Source organism: Malus domestica, chromosome 06 (assembly GCF_042453785.1).
Source record: "Malus domestica chromosome 06, GDT2T_hap1".
NCBI classification, from domain to species: Eukaryota; Viridiplantae; Streptophyta; class Magnoliopsida; order Rosales; family Rosaceae; genus Malus; species Malus domestica.
Genome location: NC_091666.1, coordinates 30,987,589 through 31,009,705, shown reverse-complemented (window position 1 = coordinate 31,009,705; position 22,117 = coordinate 30,987,589). Strand labels below are relative to the sequence as shown.

General features: G+C 38.2%; 4 protein-coding genes across 7 annotated transcripts; 1 reads left to right on the top strand and 3 right to left on the bottom strand.

Annotated features, from left to right (window-relative positions):
• Window positions 1–504: 504 nt before the first annotated feature.
• LOC103437782 (5-formyltetrahydrofolate cyclo-ligase, mitochondrial-like) lies at window positions 505–3,261 on the bottom strand. Its single transcript, XM_008376284.4, has 8 exons — window positions 2,897–3,261; window positions 2,666–2,806; window positions 2,382–2,546; window positions 1,655–1,696; window positions 1,495–1,540; window positions 1,222–1,292; window positions 965–1,091; window positions 505–882 (listed from the first exon to the last, which is right to left on the bottom strand). Exons 1-8 carry the CDS (start codon window positions 3,168–3,170, stop codon window positions 870–872), a joined length of 879 nt encoding a protein of 292 aa, XP_008374506.3. The 5' UTR covers window positions 3,171–3,261; the 3' UTR covers window positions 505–869.
• A 6,260-nt stretch (window positions 3,262–9,521) lies between these two features.
• Window positions 9,522–12,749, top strand: LOC103437777 (serine/threonine-protein phosphatase PP2A catalytic subunit). Its single transcript, XM_008376278.4, has 6 exons — window positions 9,522–9,986; window positions 10,718–10,832; window positions 11,111–11,219; window positions 11,306–11,383; window positions 12,067–12,258; window positions 12,339–12,749. Exons 1-6 carry the CDS (start codon window positions 9,734–9,736, stop codon window positions 12,510–12,512), a joined length of 921 nt encoding a protein of 306 aa, XP_008374500.1. The 5' UTR covers window positions 9,522–9,733; the 3' UTR covers window positions 12,513–12,749.
• Window positions 12,750–12,862: 113 nt separating this feature from the next.
• Window positions 12,863–15,694, bottom strand: LOC103437776 (probable myosin-binding protein 5). Of its 4 annotated transcripts, none has more exons than XM_070823823.1 (4): window positions 14,518–15,424; window positions 13,586–14,362; window positions 13,209–13,471; window positions 12,863–13,101 (listed from the first exon to the last, which is right to left on the bottom strand). In XM_070823823.1, the coding sequence occupies exons 1-3, from the start codon at window positions 15,278–15,280 to the stop codon at window positions 13,239–13,241; spliced, it is 1,773 nt and encodes a 590-aa protein (XP_070679924.1). In that variant the 5' UTR covers window positions 15,281–15,424; the 3' UTR covers window positions 12,863–13,101; window positions 13,209–13,238. The 4 variants fall into 4 exon arrangements, with proteins under 4 accessions (XP_070679924.1, XP_070679925.1, XP_008374499.3 ...); XM_070823824.1 differs by having other exon boundaries at window positions 12,863–13,097; XM_008376277.4 differs by having other exon boundaries at window positions 12,863–13,471; window positions 14,518–15,694.
• Window positions 15,695–17,062: 1,368 nt separating this feature from the next.
• Window positions 17,063–21,512, bottom strand: LOC103437775 (polynucleotide 5'-hydroxyl-kinase NOL9-like). Its single transcript, XM_008376276.4, has 9 exons — window positions 21,214–21,512; window positions 20,839–20,936; window positions 20,662–20,695; window positions 19,885–20,054; window positions 19,413–19,596; window positions 18,795–18,975; window positions 18,426–18,525; window positions 17,987–18,114; window positions 17,063–17,386 (listed from the first exon to the last, which is right to left on the bottom strand). The coding sequence occupies exons 1-9, from the start codon at window positions 21,399–21,401 to the stop codon at window positions 17,333–17,335; spliced, it is 1,137 nt and encodes a 378-aa protein (XP_008374498.3). The 5' UTR covers window positions 21,402–21,512; the 3' UTR covers window positions 17,063–17,332.
• Window positions 21,513–22,117: the final 605 nt, after the last annotated feature.

Here is a 22,117-nt window from a genome sequence, read left to right as displayed (position 1 = left end):
ACAAACTCAAGAGACCAAATCTATCGATTTTCATTGTCAAAGACTCAAGTGAAGAGTTATATCAATCACAGAGACAATTTTGGTTAAAAAGCAATTATTACCATGTGACGCTCATTTAAATTTTAAGGAAAACTAACAAAAAGTTATAAAAAACATTAGTTTTAAAATGACAAATAAATGTGAATGGTATCAGAAAAAAGGTAAAAATATGATTTTTCGTTAAAAGTAAATAGTACAAGTGTTTCGTTAAAACTTCCTTAATTTTACTTATGATGAAGAACTCCATGACTCATGGCAGATTGTACTGCTCGGATTATGACCAATTCCGCCAATCATTCGTAATGACCCATCGATCAACTATTTGTCCAACGAGCAGACAATCGATAACCACAGACATTCAACGAGCTCGAACAACCGAGATGCATAACTACCGACGAGCCTAAACAACCGATGAGTATGGAAAGCTGATAAGCTCGGTATCACGCACTTTCAAACAAGAAAACAAACACCAAACAATATTTCAGATAGACATGTTCAAACTGCAACAAAGCAGTATTCGAGTTAAATTTAGATGTCCCTAATAACATTACACTTTAATCGTAAGTGGGAAAGAACACAGAAGATTCGACCACAACAAAAACAGAGAAAACCGAACTTTGATGTTCCAAATAACTCCCGAGTCTTGATTTAAGGTTGTACAATCAGCGGTTACCTCTTAAGTCTCCACCACACGGAACCAGAACTATATCTCAGATAACACCAAGCCCTGTATCTCAGACGGACCCCGATTACTTGCCTTAACAGATCCAGGGGCAGCCAGGGTCAAACTCCACGAGGATCTGATCTTGGAAGGCTTCAAGTATTTTTTTTCAAAGCTTTATTCTGTATATGTTAAATGAATCTCAATTTGCACCCAACGAAAGTGAAGAATAAATCTCGTAATGGAAGATGTACTTGGTCATACCTGTCGAAAGCGGCTGGGCTGATGGGAATCACACCCGCTGGAGACACAAGCGCATCCACCAGTACGTCATGTGGAGTGATTGGAATAACTCCTTCATCCAATATCTGTGTAGAATAGGACAGTGCAACTGCAATAACACCAACCATCTTAAATATAAAGCCAACAATAAAACCATTACCAAGAAAACCGATTACACTTACTCGTACCAGATGCATGTATGCTATAATTAAAGGGAGGAAACAAAAAATGATGCATACCAAGGAGCGGCTGATTCCAATTGTGTGCCTTTGCAAGCTCTTGGTACCTTGTCAGGAAGGTATCATAATAACTGTAGATGTTTACCACACAAAACATCATTTATGCAATCAATTACGATACCTAAATTTGTTTTCTTCACAAAAATGTAAGGAGAGAGTATCCACAGCTCTCGGCCTTGTATTTAAGGAGCAGTGACATCTCCAAACAACTGAGCACATGGTAGTTGAGAGACCGAATAAAAACTTTATATAGGCCAAGATGCATGAACATACCCTCCACCACGACCCAAGCGTCTCCCAGATCTGTCAAACGCTAGTCCTATCAATAGAAAAGGATAACCATATACAGTCAACTACCGTTTGACTTTGACAGTTATAACACATCCTGTAAATGGATGAGCAATTTAATCCAAGGTAGGAAGAAAATTTATACCCGGTAAGAGGAGCAAATCAACTGGGTCACTTGCCTGCATTACTGCACCAAGAGAGATCTTTTAGATATGAATTTTAAACGAATTATATCTATAAACCCTAAACAATATGAAACCCATCCTACATCCTTCTAGTAAACATAAATAAAGTGTTCATGCTATCTATGAAGCCAATCCTAATTGAAAACATGGACATCAAACAAATAATGATGCGCGGAATAAGGCTCATGCATAAAAAGCTAGATAGCACATAATAGGTCTTGGCGAAGGGAGTATATCAGTTGTCCCATGAGTTCCGAATAAACAAACGATAATATGTTTCCTCTCCCTATCCTGTCACTGATAAATTATAATAATCCATGGAACATTCTGATGCCTAATCTGGTTTGAAAGCTGTATGAATGAGAAATTTTCCCACCGTAACCTGGATTTAGATATTTGCTTTAGCTTTTTAGATAGAAGACACTAATCAGAAACTTTGAAGGTTCGACAAAATCACTTTCAAATGGAGCAAAAGTTTGAATTTTTGAATGTCAAAGTTAATATATGCTAATCCATTTAGTAACCTCTCATTTTATTAAGTTCAAAAACTTCAATGCAAACACTAAAAATTGAACTTTGAGACTTAAATAACTTAAGACTTGGCTAGTCTATGTGGGATCAAGCACAGAACACGTAAATTGACTAGTAAATTTGTAACTTCTTCCTCTTGAACAAGCGAAACATTACCATCTTCGCGTTCATTTCCACCAGAATCCACCGGAGCAGGCTCCAAAATATTCATCGAATTCGCCACAAGATCATCAATACACGAAATGTTCAGCATTCTCATGTGACTGTTCTTGTCCTCAACACGCGGAACATAGAGCTTTTTCCTCAGCTGCACATCACCCTCTTCACATAACACAGAAAACACAAGTAACCCACAATTAATTTCTCAAAAAAAATCACTTCCAAGCACCATATCAATCTAAAAAACCGAAATTTCGAAATGAGCAGATAAAAAATCAGACCTTTAAGTGGACTCTGAAGAATTTCAGACAGTAACTTTGAAGTATCAACTTCCCTCAAAGCACTGCAGCTTATATATGCACATAATCTTTGACAAGATTTAAACCATGGAGCTTCCAATACAATATTCTGAATTGCATTATCTAAAAAACCAACAAATTTAATTAAATTTTATCAAATTCCAAGTAAATGGGCATTGCAGCAAAGAGAAATAGTGAAGAGTGGGTAATTACCTTCATGGGATCTGAGTGTCGGATCCATGGATTTGAGGGCTTTGCGGACATTTGAGCGGAGGATTCTTTTCTGCTTGAATAGAGCGTCGAGGGAGTCTTGGTCTTGATTGGTGGTGTTCATTGCAATTGTCCGGGTGGCGCGCGGTGGTGCATATAGAGGTGGTGGGCGGAGGAGGGCAGGGCGGGAGAGGTGGAGGGGAATAGGTGCTGCGGCTGGTTGGGTTGGTAATGTGCACCACTTGGTCATCAGCGCCACCACCAACCTACCAGACATGTGCGCGCGTCCTAGTTGTCAAATAAAATACTCTGTTTCCAGTTATTTTTTTCATTTGAATCCCTTTTTATATTCTCTTAATGAAGTTTTCGTTTAACCATTTAAACCATCTCCAAAGAAAATGTCAAATTTTGACAGCGTATGTGGCACTTTGACATTTTTTAAAGTTTTGTTCTCAAACCGATATGTCAAATTAAATTATTATTTTATTATTTTATAAAATAAATTATTAAACTAATTAAAATTTAATAAAGGACATTTAGGGGGTGTATTCAATTAAGATTTTAAGAGAGTTTTAGGGAATTTAAATATACGGAATTTAAGAGAGTTTGAGAGAACAAAAATGAATTCCCAGAGATTTTGAGTGAATTAAATTATAACTTCCAGAGAATTCACATGAATTGTGAGAGAATTTTTTACATAGGGTTAGAGAATTTGATCAACAATTTCCTTCCCTTTACAAGCCAAAATCAGTCTCATCCTACTAATACAAATCGCAATACAAGTTCACATGCAATGTTAAGTAGCTATCAAAGTGAAATTAAACATTGGCATCCAAAATCTTGAAAGTTAAAGGCTTACAAAATAAACTAGCTATCAAAGTTTTTCAAACACAAATTGCATACTCCAATCCGTAAAAACAATTAATTCTATTTCTCATCTTTAATTGCTATCACTCACAACATCTATCCACATATTTGTAGCTATGTCATCTCTCCATGCATTAGCAATCTGTCGTTGTTGCTCTTGAGTATGATTACCTTGTTCATCATCATTTTCTTCATCTTCAGATTTATCATCCGACATTCCTTGTGAAGAACTCCCTATAAGATAATAAAAGATTAATTAGTCATATAAGTGAGCAAGAAATATTTTATAAGAATAGAGAAAGCAGAAACTCAACAACTTTTGGAGTGACAAATTATTTGTATAGACAATGTTTTCAGAGGTGAGGGACCCAAATTCCATCTTCGTATTCAAGTTCTGCACCCATTTTGGAGGGGGAAGTCCACTGGTTTCGATTTGATTTATGATGCCGTAAATAATGCCAAGAAGAACGAGCCCAAGTACAAGCTGATCAGGAACGGACTAGATACAAAGGTTGAAAAATCAAGGAAACAACTTCACCCTACCATGTTTCGGCTAAAAAAACATAAAAAACTTTGAGGCATGAAATAATTTTTTATTATTTAAGATAAAAAGAAAAAAAATGAGGTTGCAAAAGTGCTGCACTTGAAAAGAAAAAGATTAGTGATTGCAAGACTCTTATAGTAAATCAAGATTCTGACTGCAAATAGTATGCTGCACAAGTAGAAAATTTTTTTGGCATGGGATGCAGAAGGGAGACAACCGATACAAACTTGAATTCCAAACAGTAAAATCAAACCCCCTAACCCAATAGTAACGTCTATACTTGTATTCCAAAGTAATCAAACCAGAAACTCAATTACTTTTCGATCAAAACAGTAAAATCAATACTTGTATCTTCACAATATACATGAATTTCAAAAAGTTTGATGGTCATAAAAACCCTAACCCTAACAAGAAAAACCTTAACTCCAAAGTAACCAGAAAAACCCTAACCCTAGAACAACACTATCAAAACAAGAAAAATCATGAAGCTTGAAGGAGAGAAAAAAAGATAACATGTACAAGGTGAGAAATTTTTTACCTTGGAGCCCAATGTTTTTGGAGAGGAGAAGACGGTCTCTGGAGAAAAGAGCAGCACGCTCAAAATCTCTCAAAGTTTCTAGGGTTGAGGGGAGATTTGCCAAGCTCTTTGGTATTTATACGACACACCCCGACCTGGAAAGGTCGAAGCATGTTGGTCATCACCGTGATGTGACGTAACCATAAGGGTAAGTGATGAAAAAAGTGAATAAAATTAAAACTAATTTGAACTAAACAGTGAAAGAGTGCGCAATTCGTGGGTTGAACCCACTACAATTATTCAGAGCGTAATAGACAGTGAGACTACGAAAGAGTAGTCAAAGCAACCAAAGTACACTTATTACATAATAGTGATAAGTTCGTACGTCTAAACAGAAGGAAATGTCATAACTGCCGTGATTCCTCGAGTGCCACATAAAGTACAGCTATCTAGGTCCTGGAGGGGCGAAAAACAAAGTTGAGTGGGTCAGCAAAACAATGCTTATAAGAAAACCTTTATCTTTGAATATACTAACTCATCGCCGTAAAACAAGTATAGTTTCCTCAAAACATACTACGTAAGTATGAAATCCAATATAATAGCCATATAACCAGAAATATGCCAAGTAAATGATGTATCATATGCCACAGTAATAATCATGTGATAATCAATATAACTAAGTGTTCATCCATCTAAGCTGGCACACAAGTTCAAACAGATGGTTTCTGACACGAACAGGACTTGGTGTAATCAATATGCTCTAGTACTACGATTACGTAAAGACTGGTGCAAAAGCACATCACATATAAGTCGGATCGCCTAATGCAATCTACCCAACAAGACTGGCACCTAAACTTGGATCCAAGGTGAGCAAACGGTGCGGATGTGAACATACACATGAAGGATTGGCCCTGGCCCTGGCCTTGGGGCGAGTACTAACACCCGGTGCAGCAAGATGAGCATGTATATAAGTATGTATGAATGCCATGACAGTAATATCACAACCATATAGCAGCATTTATCACAATTTATATCACAGTAATGATACTAGGCAAGTTAGGCGTAAAAGTGAAGTAAATACGCATTTATGGAAACTATAAATATATATAGGTATAAAACAACTGCCCACTCACAAGTACGTCGCTAGGTCGTAGCCCCCGAGCCTAGCTTAGCCTCGAAAATCTTCAGAATAAGTTTCCCCTATATGTGAAATAACTAAATAACATTAATTAAAGCACATAACAGAAACCTAAATAAAACCCCCATAGTTTGCTCAAACCTAGGGTGTAAATATATGAAATTGATCTACTCGACGACACGAACACACACGTGTCAACCACACGCCGGCCGGAGGCCGGACGCGCCGCCTAAAGATCTAACCACGCGCCCCTGCGAGTACACTGTACTCGCCTTCTTCGCGAAAATCTGCAGTTTTGCAGATTTTTGGGCCAACTTCCAGAGCCCTTAACGAGCTCGATTCTCAACCAAATTCACTTCTACAAAAGCCAAATTAAAGCTAGGAATGTGATCTACCGATCCCAATTTACAGAAAGTTTGAATATAGGCCGTGTTGTTCAGAAATTTGGCCTGAAAATGGCCAAACGACCACGGTTGAAATTTTCTAGAAAACTAAAATTTTCTTCCCAACTTCTAAAGTTGATTTCTAACTCGTTACTTAACCAAAATCAGTGATTCAAAAGCCATTTTGAAGTTAGGAATGTAGAGAACAAGTTTGTACCTAGAAGAAGTTCAGTTGTGGTCGAGGTTGACCAGAAAAACGGTTTGAAAGTGACCAAATGGCCACGGTTCTTGAGTGAAAAATGGCAGGTTCTCATTCTTCTCGAGTTTCTAGGTAAAACCACACGTTCAAAACATAAACAAATGATCAATAACAACCCATAGAAGTGAAATGAAGGTTCTAAGGGTTTCTCAAGGCTTACTAAAGCCATGCATGGCCTGAAAATCGATATGTCAAACTCGTCGAGTCGACCTTTCGAGTTGGTGAGTCAAGACTCGTCTTCATCATATTTCAAGGACATGGTTGTGATCGTGGGACTGAGATGATCACAATGGTGTAATTGGTTTGTCACGTTTGTGAGTTTTGGTGTGTTTTGTGGTTGTTGCAGAGAGGAAGAAGAAGAAGAAATGTGGCGTGGGAGAGGGAGAATAGAGAGAGAGAGAGATATATGCTTTTCTGATAGGGGGACAGAAAATAAAGAATGGATGAGATAGCTGAGAGTGGAATAATGCAGAGAAGTGCACGAGATGAGTTTAAAAGGAATCCAATGATAGGTTTTTAGATTTCCTACAGTAAAAGGAAATCAAAATCTATCCGAAGTTGATATTTTTACACTTTAAAATTTACGCCTACTCGTAATAGCGTGTATAATTTAAATGCGATAGCAAGAAATAAAATGAAAAGCGATAAGAATAAGTCCACTTCACTTGCCAATAAGGGCATAATCGTCAATACACATACTCGGGGAGAAATTACATAGGAAAATTAGGGATGGGTCGTCACATTATACATATCACATTGAAATCCTCCAAAATCCACCAAATCACAAATCCGTTCAAATCCACTTTCTTTTTCAATACACCTAAACTTTTAGAGACTTTCTAAAAGTTATGATTGAATCAAGGTTCTAAAAGTCGCTAGGCGCTAGTCGGGCGGCAGGCTGGGGCCTAGCGCCTAGGCGGCTAGGCGGGGTTTAGGCGGATTTAAGTAAATCTATCATATTTCAGGTAAATAAGTGTTTGCTTCTACTTGAAATATATATAATTTCATCATAAACTACAAAATATAATGCATATATATCATGAAGTATTGGAACATAATGAAAACATGTGAAATAAGGATATAATGTTTGTTCATTCAAGTATGCAACAAGTCTCTTATAATTTATTAGAAAAAAACAAAATGCAAAATGAAAGTTATGTATTTTCTGTCTAAGTGAGTTGCAACCTAGGCGGGCTAGGCGGTCTAGGCGGTCTAGGCGGGCTAGGCGGTCTAGGCGGTCTAGGCGGTGGGCTGGGGCCTAGGCATTAATCAGGGCGGTGGGCTGGGGCCTAGCGCCTAGGCGGGGCCTAGGCGGCGCTAGGCGGGGATTTTTAGAACAGTGGATTGAATACGCCTAAATTTATAGGGAATTGTAAGAAGTCTTTAAGAATCTCAATTGAATACACCAAGACTTTTATAAAGTCTTTTAAATTCTCAATTGAATACACTTGGAATTATTAATTCCCTGTAATTAAGGTTTAATCAGTAATCTGTTCACATTCCTTAATTGAAAAGAAGAAAAAAAAGTATAATAATTGCATCGGTCAACTCAATATTAATTATAATAAATGATTAAACTAATTAAAAATTAATAAAATACATTTAATAATTAAAAAAAAACATTTGAAGCTGCTGTCAAATTTGACAGCAACCTCTTTTGCTGTTAATCTATGTCATCGCCACATAGGATTTGGCACTTCGGTTAGAGAATATTAGTGTGGTCTTTTTTTTACTGTTATAACTGATGTGTACATGAGATGATCTTAGTACTACGATTTAGTGATATTCCTCTTCACTTGTAAATGAGAGGTCTTAGATTCGATTATCGCCAAAGACGAATTTAAACCACATTATTGCTAGCCCATTATGAGGCTAAACCCATCCATTCCATTTAGCATAAATAATATCGTTTGTTAAAAAAAATAATGAATGTTTCCATTTAATTTCTCATTTTTACAATTAAGTAGTTAGAATTCAAGTCGTTTAATAATCTTTTTTATTTTTTGGTAATATTCAACACTTGTTTTAGTTGTTTAGTATCCAATTTTAAAATTGGAACTTTAACGAAAAGTTTCCCCTACTATTTATTTTAATGAAAAATTATATTTTTACACTAAAATAATCATCTTTATCCCTTATTTTATCATTTTCATTAAAATTCAAAATTTTCAAGTCATTTTCATTTTAAAAAACTCACCAAGTAACTTTAGTCTTTTAAAAAAAATTAAAAATAGAATAATTATTAACAGCTCCTAAATAAATTATTGTATGGACGTCATAAATTTTCTATTACCCATTGTGCATCGGATTTGAGTTCATTATCTTCTCTCATAAAAGTGATAACATCCATGGTAAAAATATAATATAATCAAATTAAAACGAATAGAGTTTAGACAAGTTAGAAGTAATGTAATTCTTAATTCTGAAATTTTTATTAAAATTGTCCAAGTTAAAATAATTTCCTCTTGATAGTAATACATACTTTGTATTCTATGAGAAAATATACATTTTTCATTGTTGCGAACATATGAGTAGCTTACCTTTAATGACGACCACAACCCTTCTTTTCTAGAAAAATAAAGTTCTAATGACTCAGTGGTTTAATACATGTTTATTAGATGTTCAAACAATGCACCACCTGTCCAATAAAACCCTTAAAACTGCTTTAGGAAGGCTAAAAGTACTTTATGTCAATCAAAATCGCTTCTAACTATGTTTGAAACCCTTATTTTATTAATAATATCGGATTTGTATAGCTCCGAACTTCCTTCTATTAAAAAAAAAAAACTGAAATATGTAAAAGTGTAAATGGCCCATCTGGAATTAATGACTACAGTATCGGCCAAAAACCAAAAATCTCAAAAAATGGAGGCCAACTACATAAATACATAAAACTATAGGGACCGCCACTGGGAAACTCCCTACTCTGAATCTCTGATACAATGTGCGCACCAGTTACCAGCAACAAAATTACATGAGCTGCAGCACCCAATCCCCAAATCCCTCTCCCCAAACCCTAACCCTAATTTCCTCCACCTCGCTCCGGTGACATGACCTAGAATCCCCTCCGTTTCTGTCGAGTTCAGCTCAGACCGTGCACCAATCAACGAGCACCAAACAAAATCCACGACGATGCCACCGCACGCCGATCTGGACCGTCAGATTGAGCACCTGATGCAGTGCAAGCCTCTGCCGGAGGCGGAGGTGAAGACGCTGTGCGAGCAGGCGAGGACGATCTTGGTCGAGGAGTGGAACGTACAGCCGGTGAAGTGCCCGGTCACGGTTTGCGGAGACATCCATGGCCAGTTCCACGACCTCGTCGAGCTCTTTCGGATCGGCGGCAACGCCCCCGATACCAATTACCTCTTCATGGGCGACTATGTAGGTCAGTTTGGGCATTTTCACATAGCTGTTGTTTAATTAAGTAATTTAATTTATGTGCTCTTGAGATTTAGAAATAGATTGAATTTTTGGATAATGTGGTTTGTTCATGTTTTTCTTTCAGTGAATTTTAGTAATTTAGTAATTTAGTTTATATGGTTAAGTTAGTTAATATGTAAATGCAGCAAGGTGAAGCAGGCTGTTGCTTTTTTAAGAAAAATTAGTTTTTAGCTGGTCACTCTTGGTATTCTAAGGATTTGGGCAGGTTATGAACTGTTGCAGTAGACGATGAGTTTCGTGCGTGCTTTACCCTATAAGGATGAGCTTTGTGCTCGTTTGTGTTATTAGATTTTACTCAGGTTACCGCACTAGGCTGAATTTGTGGCCTCCTCTACTTCCCATGTCTAACCGAGTCACGAGTTTTGTACATTTTTACAATGCGAGCCTTAAAGTTAGTTTTAGCTCATAGGTTTTTTGTGTCTTTGTTTTTTCGGAATTTATAATTAGTTCCTATTCTGAGTAATGAGCATACTGTCACTTTTTGAAAGTTGACGAAGATAATAATTAGGCATGTTTTCATGTAAACATGAAATTGAATGTCATTTGAGTCTCTGACCATGCAGTTGCAATCTTAGATGACAAAAGATGTAATTTAATGTTCCACTATTGTTGATTGTTCAATCAATTTTTTTTTTACCAGAATATGCGTGTGCAACTTTCCTTTTTCTTATGCAGATCGAGGATACTACTCTGTGGAGACTGTCACACTCCTAGTGGCCCTGAAAGTACGTTACAGAGATAGAATTACAATTCTAAGAGGAAATCATGAGAGTCGGCAAATAACTCAAGTGTAAGGCATTATTCTTTTCAAATGTTTTCATTCCAAACCCCAAAAGTGCAACCTTACAAGTATTGATAGTGAAAACAAACTAGTGGAATTTGCCACCGATTCGGAGGAGGTTTCGGTTAGTCATGTAAGGAAGCCATTGATAAGTTGTAGATAACCTTTATTCGCTTCACTAAGTTGTCAAATACTCAAAGGAAGTAACTAAATTTGGTTGAAGTGATGTAAGAGTGATTCTTAAACATCAAATCCTGATTTATATCAGTAAACTGTTGCCTTTTCAGGTATGGTTTCTATGATGAGTGCTTGAGGAAATATGGAAATGCTAATGTCTGGAAGTTTTTCACTGACCTTTTTGATTATCTGCCGCTCACAGCCTTGATTGAGAGTCAGGTTTAACTTTTGAAGATATTATGTCCTGTATCATTATCTTGTTATTTCCGTTATCTCATTTAACAAGCTTTGTTTCCTCCTCCTAGATCTTTTGCTTGCATGGTGGACTCTCACCTTCGTTAGATACACTAGACAATATTCGTGCTCTGGACCGGATACAGGAGGTACACAGAAGTTTCAACTTCATTTTAAAATTCTCTTTCGTCTTTGTATTCTATAACAATATATTTTTTCATGAGGAAGTCTGTTTTATGTGTGTTACACAAACTAACACAACTATATTGCTGAGTTGCATGCTTACATAGTTGTCACAAATTGCTTTCCACATAGGAGGGCAAATTGCATGCTTATATATTTTTTCGTGATTTTGCAAAATTGCCACATAAAAGGGCAAAATTGCCACATAAAAGAGCAAAATTGCCACATAAAAGAGCAAAATTGCATGCTTATATATTGTTTTGTGATTTTGATCTGCATGTTCTATGTTACTTTGGTTGTTGGGATCTGCTTGTCTGTTAACTTGTATATGATATAAGACTTGAGTGGTCCTGAGTTCCAATATTTAACTCGCTTGTCTATGCAATTTAAGTTCCTTGAACACTTTTAGCGCCTCAAGTATATTAGTGTTGAGAGAAATCGCTGACTAAACTTCGCTCAAACATATTCAAGTAACACATCACTTACTCTAGGCTTGTATTAAAGCCTTCCATGTAAGACTTATTTCAAGATATTGATTTACGGACTGCTGCCATAAGCATCTCTTGGTACAAGTATTGCATTCTTATTTCATGGTATATGCATAGAAGATCTGTGGTAATTATAGTTTTCCCTTGTTTGAATGGATCAGGTTCCTCATGAGGGTCCAATGTGTGATCTCTTGTGGTCTGACCCGGATGATCGATGTGGGTGGGGAATATCTCCTCGGGGTGCAGGGTATACATTTGGACAAGATATAGCAGCCCAGTTTAACCACACTAACGGGCTAAGTCTTATTTCTAGAGCTCACCAGCTTGTTATGGAAGGCTACAATTGGTCCCAGGTTAGTGCATAAGAAGCAGAAGTATCGTATCAAATTTATGCTTTCCGAGTTATGTTTTGAATTTTGTTTAATTATTTTAGGAAAAGAATGTTGTGACGGTGTTTAGTGCTCCAAATTACTGCTATCGCTGTGGAAATATGGCTGCAATTCTTGAGATTGGAGAGAATATGGACCAGAATTTCCTTCAGTTCGACCCAGCACCTCGTCAGGTTGAACCTGATACATCACGCAGAACTCCAGATTATTTTTTGTAATCCGCATAGCTTACCGCCTATTAGCAATCTTCTCGCGTCATGTTGCTTTTTGTAGATTTGTCTTACAAAGAAGATGAGTTTTGATGTTTAGTTGAGAAAGAGACGGAAAGAAAACATATCATTCTTTTGGTTAAAGTTGTTCTGCTGCTTAATTCTTGTGATTTATAGGATGATTTCAGTAAGACTTGTGTCTTGTATTAAAAGAGTTGAAACGAATGACGACGGAATTAGCGATAACATGTTCTTTATGAGCTGCTTTCAGTTTCCGATGAACGGAAAGATTGGTAATCTGTCGAATTAGGTGGTATCCAAGTGGTTTTTCCATTTACATGTCGGGAGACCGGCACGGCTGAGACAAAAATAATCGATTTAGGGAGGGGAAACCTCCTTCATGGGTAAAGAGAATACAAAGTACAGGAAGTTCATATGCTTTGGGATCCATACATGAAGCAACGACTCTAGTGTAACAGAAAAACTCTCTAATGAACAAGAAACAATCCGTCTGCGGAGGTTCGCCCGGCCCTTCTGGTCCTCCGCGGCCGGGTTTGCTCCTCGGCTGTGAGGTTTTGACCTCACCTCTTCTACCTTCCTTGTAAAAACAATAGATTTACAGATGAATTGGAGCTTCAAGCTATCTAATTAAGGAGAGAGGGTGATATAATGTAAAACATGTAGAACTGGTATAAGCAATTTTACCATCGGAACTATTAGGGATGCTGGAAAAATCTACGGTAACCCGTTGTGTTCCTTGTTTTCCTCCGGTGGCATCATGACGAGATGCCGAAGCTTCTGTAAGTTTTGAGTTATCTCTGTTAAAAGTTTTGTTCCTTCGCTATGTTTCTCAAGTGTCTTAGCTGCATACTCTAACAATCCTGTGTCTGATTCAAGGACCTTCACCCTTTCACTGAGATGAGACAACATTGACAATTGCCTTGTTAGAGCAGCTTTGTTTCCGTTTCCTGCCAAATTCGAAGCATAAATCGGGTCATTTGTTTGAAACGCAAGAGATTTAACATGCTCGTTTTTCTACTTATGCGCGTGTGTTCGTGTGTGCGTGTGTCTGTGTGTGTTACCTATCTCATCCAGATGATTAGCCGATAAGTTGCTTCTCTTATCGAGTTTCTTAATCCGACCGAGGAGGTAGGTTTTCTCCCCCTTCAAAGGCTTCAAAGATTCAGCAAGGGCTCCCTCTACATTCTCCTCCCTTGGTTGATCATTTTGTGTGTTTTCGCCGTTGAGCTCACCAGCAGAAGTTCCACTTTCATTTTTCCCTTTGCCTTCATCACCAGATTCGTAAGCGAATTCCTTCAGCAATCCGTATTTTTCTCTGTACGCCTCTACTTCAGCTTCTATAAGCCTGAGCTCCTCCTCTCTCTGGGCAAGCAGATCATATGTAGCTTCCAGCGCTTCTTGGTCATACTCCGCCTGTTCCTCCATCATTCTCTGATACTGCAAGGCCTCCATCTGAACAGCAGCTTTCTCTGCTTGTAGCCGGGTGATCATAGCCATTGCATTGTTCGCTGCCACAGCCGAAGCGCTTCTTTCTTCGTCTAGCTCCATGTACAATGCCATCAGCGACTTCCTATCTAACCGGACCTGCCTCTTCAACCGGTGCAAAATGGAATCGCACTCTGCCTCATTTGGAGTGCTTTCCTCGACAGATTCCAAGGCATACTCGCCGGTTTTTTCAAGTGGCGATTTCCTCGAAATCCTCATTGCCACCCTAGGACTGTTTGTAGCCGAATCTGTAAGTGGGATTCCGAAAAACCTGTTTCCTTTACCGAAAAGAGGTGTCCTGTTTGCATCATCAGCCAAATCTTCGCCTTCTGCTTTCGGATCTTCCTTGGCTGCTGCACAAATTCCATCCTCCGAATCAGTTAATGGTTGCGAAAAACCGAAAAACAAAAAACAGAAAGCTTAAACAAGTTTGGGAAGTGAATGAAGGCATATAAATAGACAAGGATGTGAGCAAATAATGCATAACAAGTTTTTACGTTACACTCACACTGTGAGTCGCGATTCGGCGGTTGTGATCCATACTCGTCCTCTGGAAGCTCGGACTCATGATCCGACATGAGTTTGAGTTCAGTGCATCGAATGTGGGGCAAGTCCAAGCTGCGATCATCGCTTCTCAAGGGTGCTCGTGGAGAAGGCGTGGGCGCCTGCGCTAATGCGCTGCCATTTTTCCCCTTGGGATAGGAGTTGGAAGAGGAGCTCATCTTCAATGGCACACCACAACACGAACATGAAACCCGAACAATGCTGTTGCTCTTCTCAACCTGCCCCGTCGTCTCCTCCCACGTCCTTGCCGCCTGCACACTCAGCTGAATTTGGTGGTGATCATCCTCGACAAAGCACTCGAGATCCTTGTGCAGGATCCCAACTAAGGACTTGTAGGTATCGCAGTCAGATTCTTTCTCGGTTGCAAACGAAAGCAGGCACGCCTCGCACATTTTTCGTATATCAGACAGCTTCTTGTGGTTGTGGCAATAAGCAAGATGCGAAACATCTTTCCTATGACCCTCACAAATGGAGTCATTGTAATAGAAACCCTGGTCCCTATGAACCAGAATGTGATCGATTCTGGTGCAGAGCCAGCACGGGATTTGCAGCTCGAAGAACTTGGCAAATTCGTTGGCAACAAACGCAAGGAACCCGTCAGCGAAGAGCAGAATGATCAGCGTCCATTCGAGCAAAGCGTAGATCACAAAATGCGGCACCCTCCCCAGCTCTTGCTCAACATAACGAGTAAAAGATCGCTTCGTCATACTGGTTTTTTCGCTGTTCCAACACGAAAACAACCATAAAACAAACAAATGCCGGCCTACTCTCTATCTGAATTCGTTCGGAAACAAGAGAGAGAGCACGACAATGGAGTCAAAAGTGCTTCCTTCTCAAAAGTGCTTAAGATCATGACCTTGGCGGAGCACGAAACCGTTCCGAGATCACGACCTTTCGCTGTGTGTTGGTGTGTGAAATGTCTAAAAGAAGGAGAGGGCAAGGTTTTCCGAAGCAAGGTTTTAAATTTTGGGTGGTGGAATTTTGCTGCCTATACATGGAAACATGCAAGAAAATTTGGTTTGGAGAAAAATGGCGGTTGTTAGGCTTGGCATGTACCTGAAATAACGGCCTATCATGCACTTGCCAACCAACTGGATTAGGGTTAAACGTCAGCGTTTTGTGAGAGGAGTCTGATCCGCTGATTTGTTCTACTTATAGCTTTGTGTTCCAGAAGAAATCTTGGGGGTGATAAGGACGTAGGTTAGTTTATCTATCATAAGCCTTGGAGTTGGAGGCAAATTTGTACCAGAAACATTGTTACGTGGTGTTATCATTTCACGTGTTGTATTTTAAGTGTAATAATAATACCACATGACAGTGGTCTGTGTACATGAAAAAATACTAGGCCAAATTGCACAAATGTTGTACCATTTTTCGAAAGTAGGCCAAATTACACTTATAGTCTCTCCGGATTCACTTTCCTCTGCGCGCATGAAAAAACCACTCAAAGTTTTGTGCCATTTTTCGAAAGTAGGCCAAATTGCACTAATAGTCTCTCCGGATTCACTTTCCTCCACGTAGTTTTTTTATCGTTTGTAGTCTTGGTTTGTTTTGGTTTTAGTCCAATCCGTCACATGTTATAATTTAAATGTAATAATAATACTACGTGATAGTGTTCCGCGTACATGGAATAACCACTTTAAGTTTTGTGTCATTTATCGAAATTAGGCCTATTGCACTAATAGTTTCCTCGGTTCACTGTCCTCCACGTAATTTTTTTTCTTGCATTTTTGTCTTGTAGTCTTGGTTTGTTTCACTTTTAGTCCAATCCGTCAACATCCATTTTAGTGCATGTCTTCTTTGACAACGCTAGATTCAGAGGAGTTTTGCATGACTTGGAAGGATTGGACTAAATAAAGCCACGAGGATGGAAATGGTAAGAAAAAAAAAACATGGTGACAAAAGTGAAATCTAGATGAAGTACGGGGACCATCGGTGCAACTTAGCTTCGACATTAAGAAGATTAATATGGAACAACAACAAAAACAACACCCAAAGCCTTACCCCACTAAGTGTGGTTGGCCATACGAATCCCAGAACGTCACTGTGGCCAGTTAAGTTTTGCGCCAAGTCTTTCTTTAGCTCCGAGAAATGAAAAAAAAAGACGAAAATGAAAAAGCTAAACATGCAATCACATTATGTAGCTTCTACTCCAAACAAAGCTTCATACACCACTAACCTTGCTTCTAGACAACTCCACGATCCCATTGAATTATCTTCTGGAAAGCTTGCACATGCCAATGGAATTATGCAAGGCAGGCAGCCATGCATTTACTTCTGTAGAAATGTAGAATGTAGATGATGATGGCACTTTAACTGACCCATTCCTGGCATTTACATTGCCTTTCTGTATCACCCAGTAATTTGCTAACCGATTGCTACAGAAAAATCGAATCACCGGAGTATCTGTCAATCTCAGAATACTTGTTGCGTGATTCGACAATGCAAACTACTCCATGAAACATATATTGAAAATGCAGTTCTGCAACTCACAGCAACAACAATTACTTTTGATATATGTGTACGAGTTTCAACGAAAATGTAATTTTGCTAATTGTGTAATCACCACATCCAGTAGTTCATATATAACCATTTCACATTTCCTTTACTATCAAATCCATGCGATAACAAACTATCGTCTATTTGGAATTCCATATGCAAGCTGACCTATTGGTTGTCAGTCTCTCGCATGGTGGGATAAAACTTAGCTTAATGACTGTAAAGGATGTCGTTTGAAACCCAAGCAACTGTGAACGAGCTTAGCTTGTTGAGAGAACATTTGCAGACATGTAAGGTGATATGCAGCCCTGCACCTGAAATTCAATAGATTCAGTAAGAAATAACACTTGGTAATATTGGATGAGATAGAAATATATGTTAGGTGATCCGATATGCAGGTTCTTTTTTTCATTTACTGAAGGAAGTTAGAAGGGAATTAAAGCACTTCCAAACGAGCCTTAATGTGGCGAATCAAGTTCTTCCAATAGATTTCCAATAAAGTAGTAGTCTGCGAACGACAAGATTCTGATATTTTGTTCAGTGTATGTGAGTGATTATGCGTATACTACTGTACACATGCCCATAACATTCTCCTAGCTGTTGTATAAACTTCCCTAACATGGTGCTACTAGAGTACTAGAGAAAATTTCAATCACAATCGAAGATCTCCAGTTTCTGAAAACGAAACCACACACATGCACATGCGCTACACCTAGCAACCCCTGTAATAGTGGTTAACTGACTGATTGACTATCCATGCAACAAGAACGTTTCTTCCCGAACTGTTATTCCTTCTCTAAGATCATATTGTATTTGGAAAAGGGCAAAGAATCCAAACTTGAATGCATGTGAGAGACTATGAAGAAGCAAACAATTGGTCTGAAACATGTATTACATGGGAGGGGTTCAGTTACCTGCAACAACACAGTAGGAATTTGGATATAACCTTGCAGGAAAAGATTGACCTTCTCCAGAGTGCCTCTTGGAACAGGTGTTATCACATATAGCAAGCCTTTGAATGTGTCAATGCCTCTCACAATTCCTATTATTTTTTAAAAAGGCATCAATTGAAATGAATAAGAACCTTAGTTCAAATTGATTGCTTCAACCTATCTATATGTTTCTGCATCGCACCAACAATGAAAATCTGGATTTCCCTAATAACATAAACATAAAAAACTAAAGAACCTAGTTTCCTGGCACCCTGAACCAAGTTCTAGAACTAAGTCTTCTTAATTTTTCTGAAAACTCACTTCCACACGTATTGGAGCCAGAAAACATAAAATTACGAGCAAAGCTATACAAAATAGATAAAATATAATAGACAAAATGTTGAAAAACAGAGTAACCTACCAAGACCAACACACCAAGGTAAATCTTTCGATCCTCCAGAGCTAACTGCCAAGCCAACAATGGTTGCGTTCAAACTGTAGAAGCTCTCAGCACCTGGGACCTGGTATAAAAGAACTAAACTGTTACAAGCCTTAATTGAAATTATAATAGCAATTAATAGTAATAAAAGTCCCTTGGTTGTTGACACAAAATCAAAAGCTATGAGGTATCAAAGTAATCACCACTAAGCTCTCCCGTAACATTTTCTACAGACCCTCACAGCAAACAGGAATAGAATGCAAAATTCACTCGTACATGTAAAAGACACACAGATTTTAAAATTTCCGAAACTTGCAGTGAGTCGATCAACAGTCAGAACTAAGAACCGACCTGACAATGGAGATGTCTAATCTTGATGCTAGATATTGGAACTTCATAAGGAGGTTGAGAGGCCAGAGCATTAGCAAGTTCTTTGATTGTAGTAATGTTTAGGCTACTTGAAAAGCACTGCCTGAAATAAGCCAGTATTCGTACATCACGCAACAGACGTGCATCCTTTTGTACTAGAACCCTGGAACACAACAAAGATAATATGTCACGGGAAAATCCAGTACATCCATATAACTCCTTGTCTTCTTCCACCAGCATATGCTGCTTATGAAGCAAAATAATTTATGTAAATTCCCGACACTTGATCACTTGATTCAATAATCTTGTATAAAAGATGAATTCTTCTAAGCTTAACTAAAAGTGATCACCTCCTACATATATTTTATGGAACATACTAAAGAGATTTGGCACTTGGTCTGAAACTAATGTGACCATTGCAACTTAGTATTTAATCAAGAAAAGAAGAATTATACATCATATAAATGATTCTCGAATTAAAAATTAATAATAACGAAATTAAATGTACTGGAAGGGAGGAAAAGCAATTAAAAAAACTGTACAAATAACCTGCATCCAAAATAAAAGTCTCCAGATATTCTTGAAAACGCTAAGACTTACGATCTATTGAAAGAGTCCTGACGAGCTGAATTGATCTCTATCAGATTTAGCATAGCATCATGATCCTCATCTAACCAGAATGCCCCACTTGGTAGATTCTTACTCTTGGCTGATATGTTTATTTTAACAACATGGGTAGGGGCAATATATTTCAACATATCCACCAATAAATCATAACCAACACCTAGCACACAAGAGGAATGAAGAAATCATATATAATATTCATATCCAAACAGCGATAACCATCAAAAGAAGATTCATAAAATAGCCACTTGGCCTTTGCCTCAAACGGTACATGGCTAGGATGAAACCTGCGAAAATTTAGTTCATAAAATATCTACAGAAAAAAAGCCAGAGGGGGGCAATTGACCAAGTGAAGAACAAACAAACAAGCAAACAAAACTACAGATAGGAAGATTTTGTTCAATCACAATTAAAAGAGAGGAGCAATTGACCAAGTAAAAGAGCATACCTTTCACCCAGCCAGGTGTATTCACAACAAGAGGCAATCCAGTCTTGGTAGGTCTATCACTCTGGTCAGATAAGCAGTATTCCTTCTTATAGTAATCATATAAAGAAAATATAGAATTCAAGTATGTTGTAGGATTCGTCTTCGAAGAAACATCACCAAAGAAAAGACATCTGAGAAAAAGAGACAAATTATAAGTCATCAGATTCCAAGATTCCCTTTATTCATTACATCAGACCTAGTATCAAAAAATCCATGCATGGCAGGAGAGAGAGGGAGAGGAGGACTGAACTCAGGTTAACTAGTCCCATTTCAAATTCTGTGAACCGAAAATTTCCAGCTTTGTAATTATAATTTTAACTCCAAGTCTTGTTTATACTGTGTGATCCAAAACCGATGCATACAGCTTTGATTATAGAGCAACTAATGTCTTCACTGAACCCTTACTAAGTCCCGAATTTTCATACCAATTGCATTGTTCCAAAATTCCTCAATTGAGAACAACACTCCATTCCAAATGCTATATAAGGAATCAACGTCTACTACAACATTGATGAGCTAAATTGAAATCTTTATGGTAAAAAATATGATAAACCATTTTCTCAGCTTGAAACTAGCAAAAAAATATACGTAACCTTGCTCCGAAGGAATGTCAAATTACAATATTCATGCCCTACATATTTGTCATCTACTACATAATAATGAGTGTATTCCGGTAAGCACTATAACTACTACTGCTAACAAGTTCAAAACCATAACGAGGCAGAGGACTGTTCATACCTCTCCGGTGTCTTCAGATGCGGGATTGTCAAATCTATTTGTAACCAAAAAAGAAAAGAAAACTCAATTAGCAATCAAACCAAACAAAACCGGTATTCTAACATGAATACATGATTAACAATCCTTTCAAATTCTAAAGCAAATTATTCACAGTAAGTGCAGAAAATAAACAATTGCCTGGAGTGGCTTCATCTATTACAGTGAGAGATACAAAACCAGGAGGACTGAACTCCGGTTGACCGACATCTGTATCCAAGTAACCAACTTTTTTATACCTGGAAACAAAATTACAGAAAAACATGGTAAAAAACAAACCTACATACCCAAAAAAGTAGTAAAAATTTAAATTCAAAACAAACCGAGTTAAAAGATGAAAAATTTATACACATTCACTCCCAAAACAGAGAGAATCCAGGTAAATAAAGTGACCCAATTCAGCTAACATGAAAACAAACACAAAGAAATCAACTTTTACTCAAAAAACTAATCATCAGAGCCGTGAATTTGATCAACGGTTACAAAGTGGGGAAAGGGAGCTTGAAGCTGACTGACCTCCGGAGAAAAATGTTGAGGAGGTGGCGGGAAAAGGTGGATTTTCCGCAGTTTTTAGCGCCACATACTAAGGCAATGGGTGGCGGCCAAGTGACTGAATCGTATGCTATACAGTCTGCTGCCTCGGACCACTCCGGCGGTATGTAGATGTTCGGCGACGGAGTTTCGGGTCCTGACGGCGAGGCCATCCCTCTCCCCCTCTCTCTCTTGGCTTCTTTCTCTCTCTACCGTGTGTTGCTCTGGAGCAGAACTAGAGCGGCTTGGAGGCAAAATTGCAATGTCACACACGCAGGTTTCATGATTTTCCAACGGAAAAAGCGTTTTACTTGGTTTGACCCACGACGGTTCCGGTTCGGATTCGTATTCGGGTTGGTCAGTGGTGGGCCGAACCGCCGAAGCCCAAAAAGTCCGTAAGATAGCAGCCCTGACCTGAGTCATACATTGGGACCCAAATCCGATCACCTGGAGATTTTTCAATATGATCGGTACACGAGATGGTATACTAGGTGTCATTATATAAATAGTGAAATACTTATGTTAAAAATTTAATAATTTAAAAACTAAAATTTCTCACTACTTATATAAAAACACATGGTGTACCACTTGTGTTCTGGTTAAAATGAAAAATTTCTCCCTAGTCACGAGAGATTTGTGAGTGTGATCGGAACACGGAATGATACACCACGTGTCACTATATAAATGATGTAATATATGTGCTAAAAAATTAATAACTTAACAAAAAAAATTTTAACCACTTATATAAAAACATGTGATGTACCATCCATATTCCGATCCTAATAAAAAATTTCTCCCCAGTCACATCCGAATCACACACATGCCACGTGTCCCATTCGACCAGACATCCCTTTCATTTCAAACAAACTAATATATTTACACACTTGAC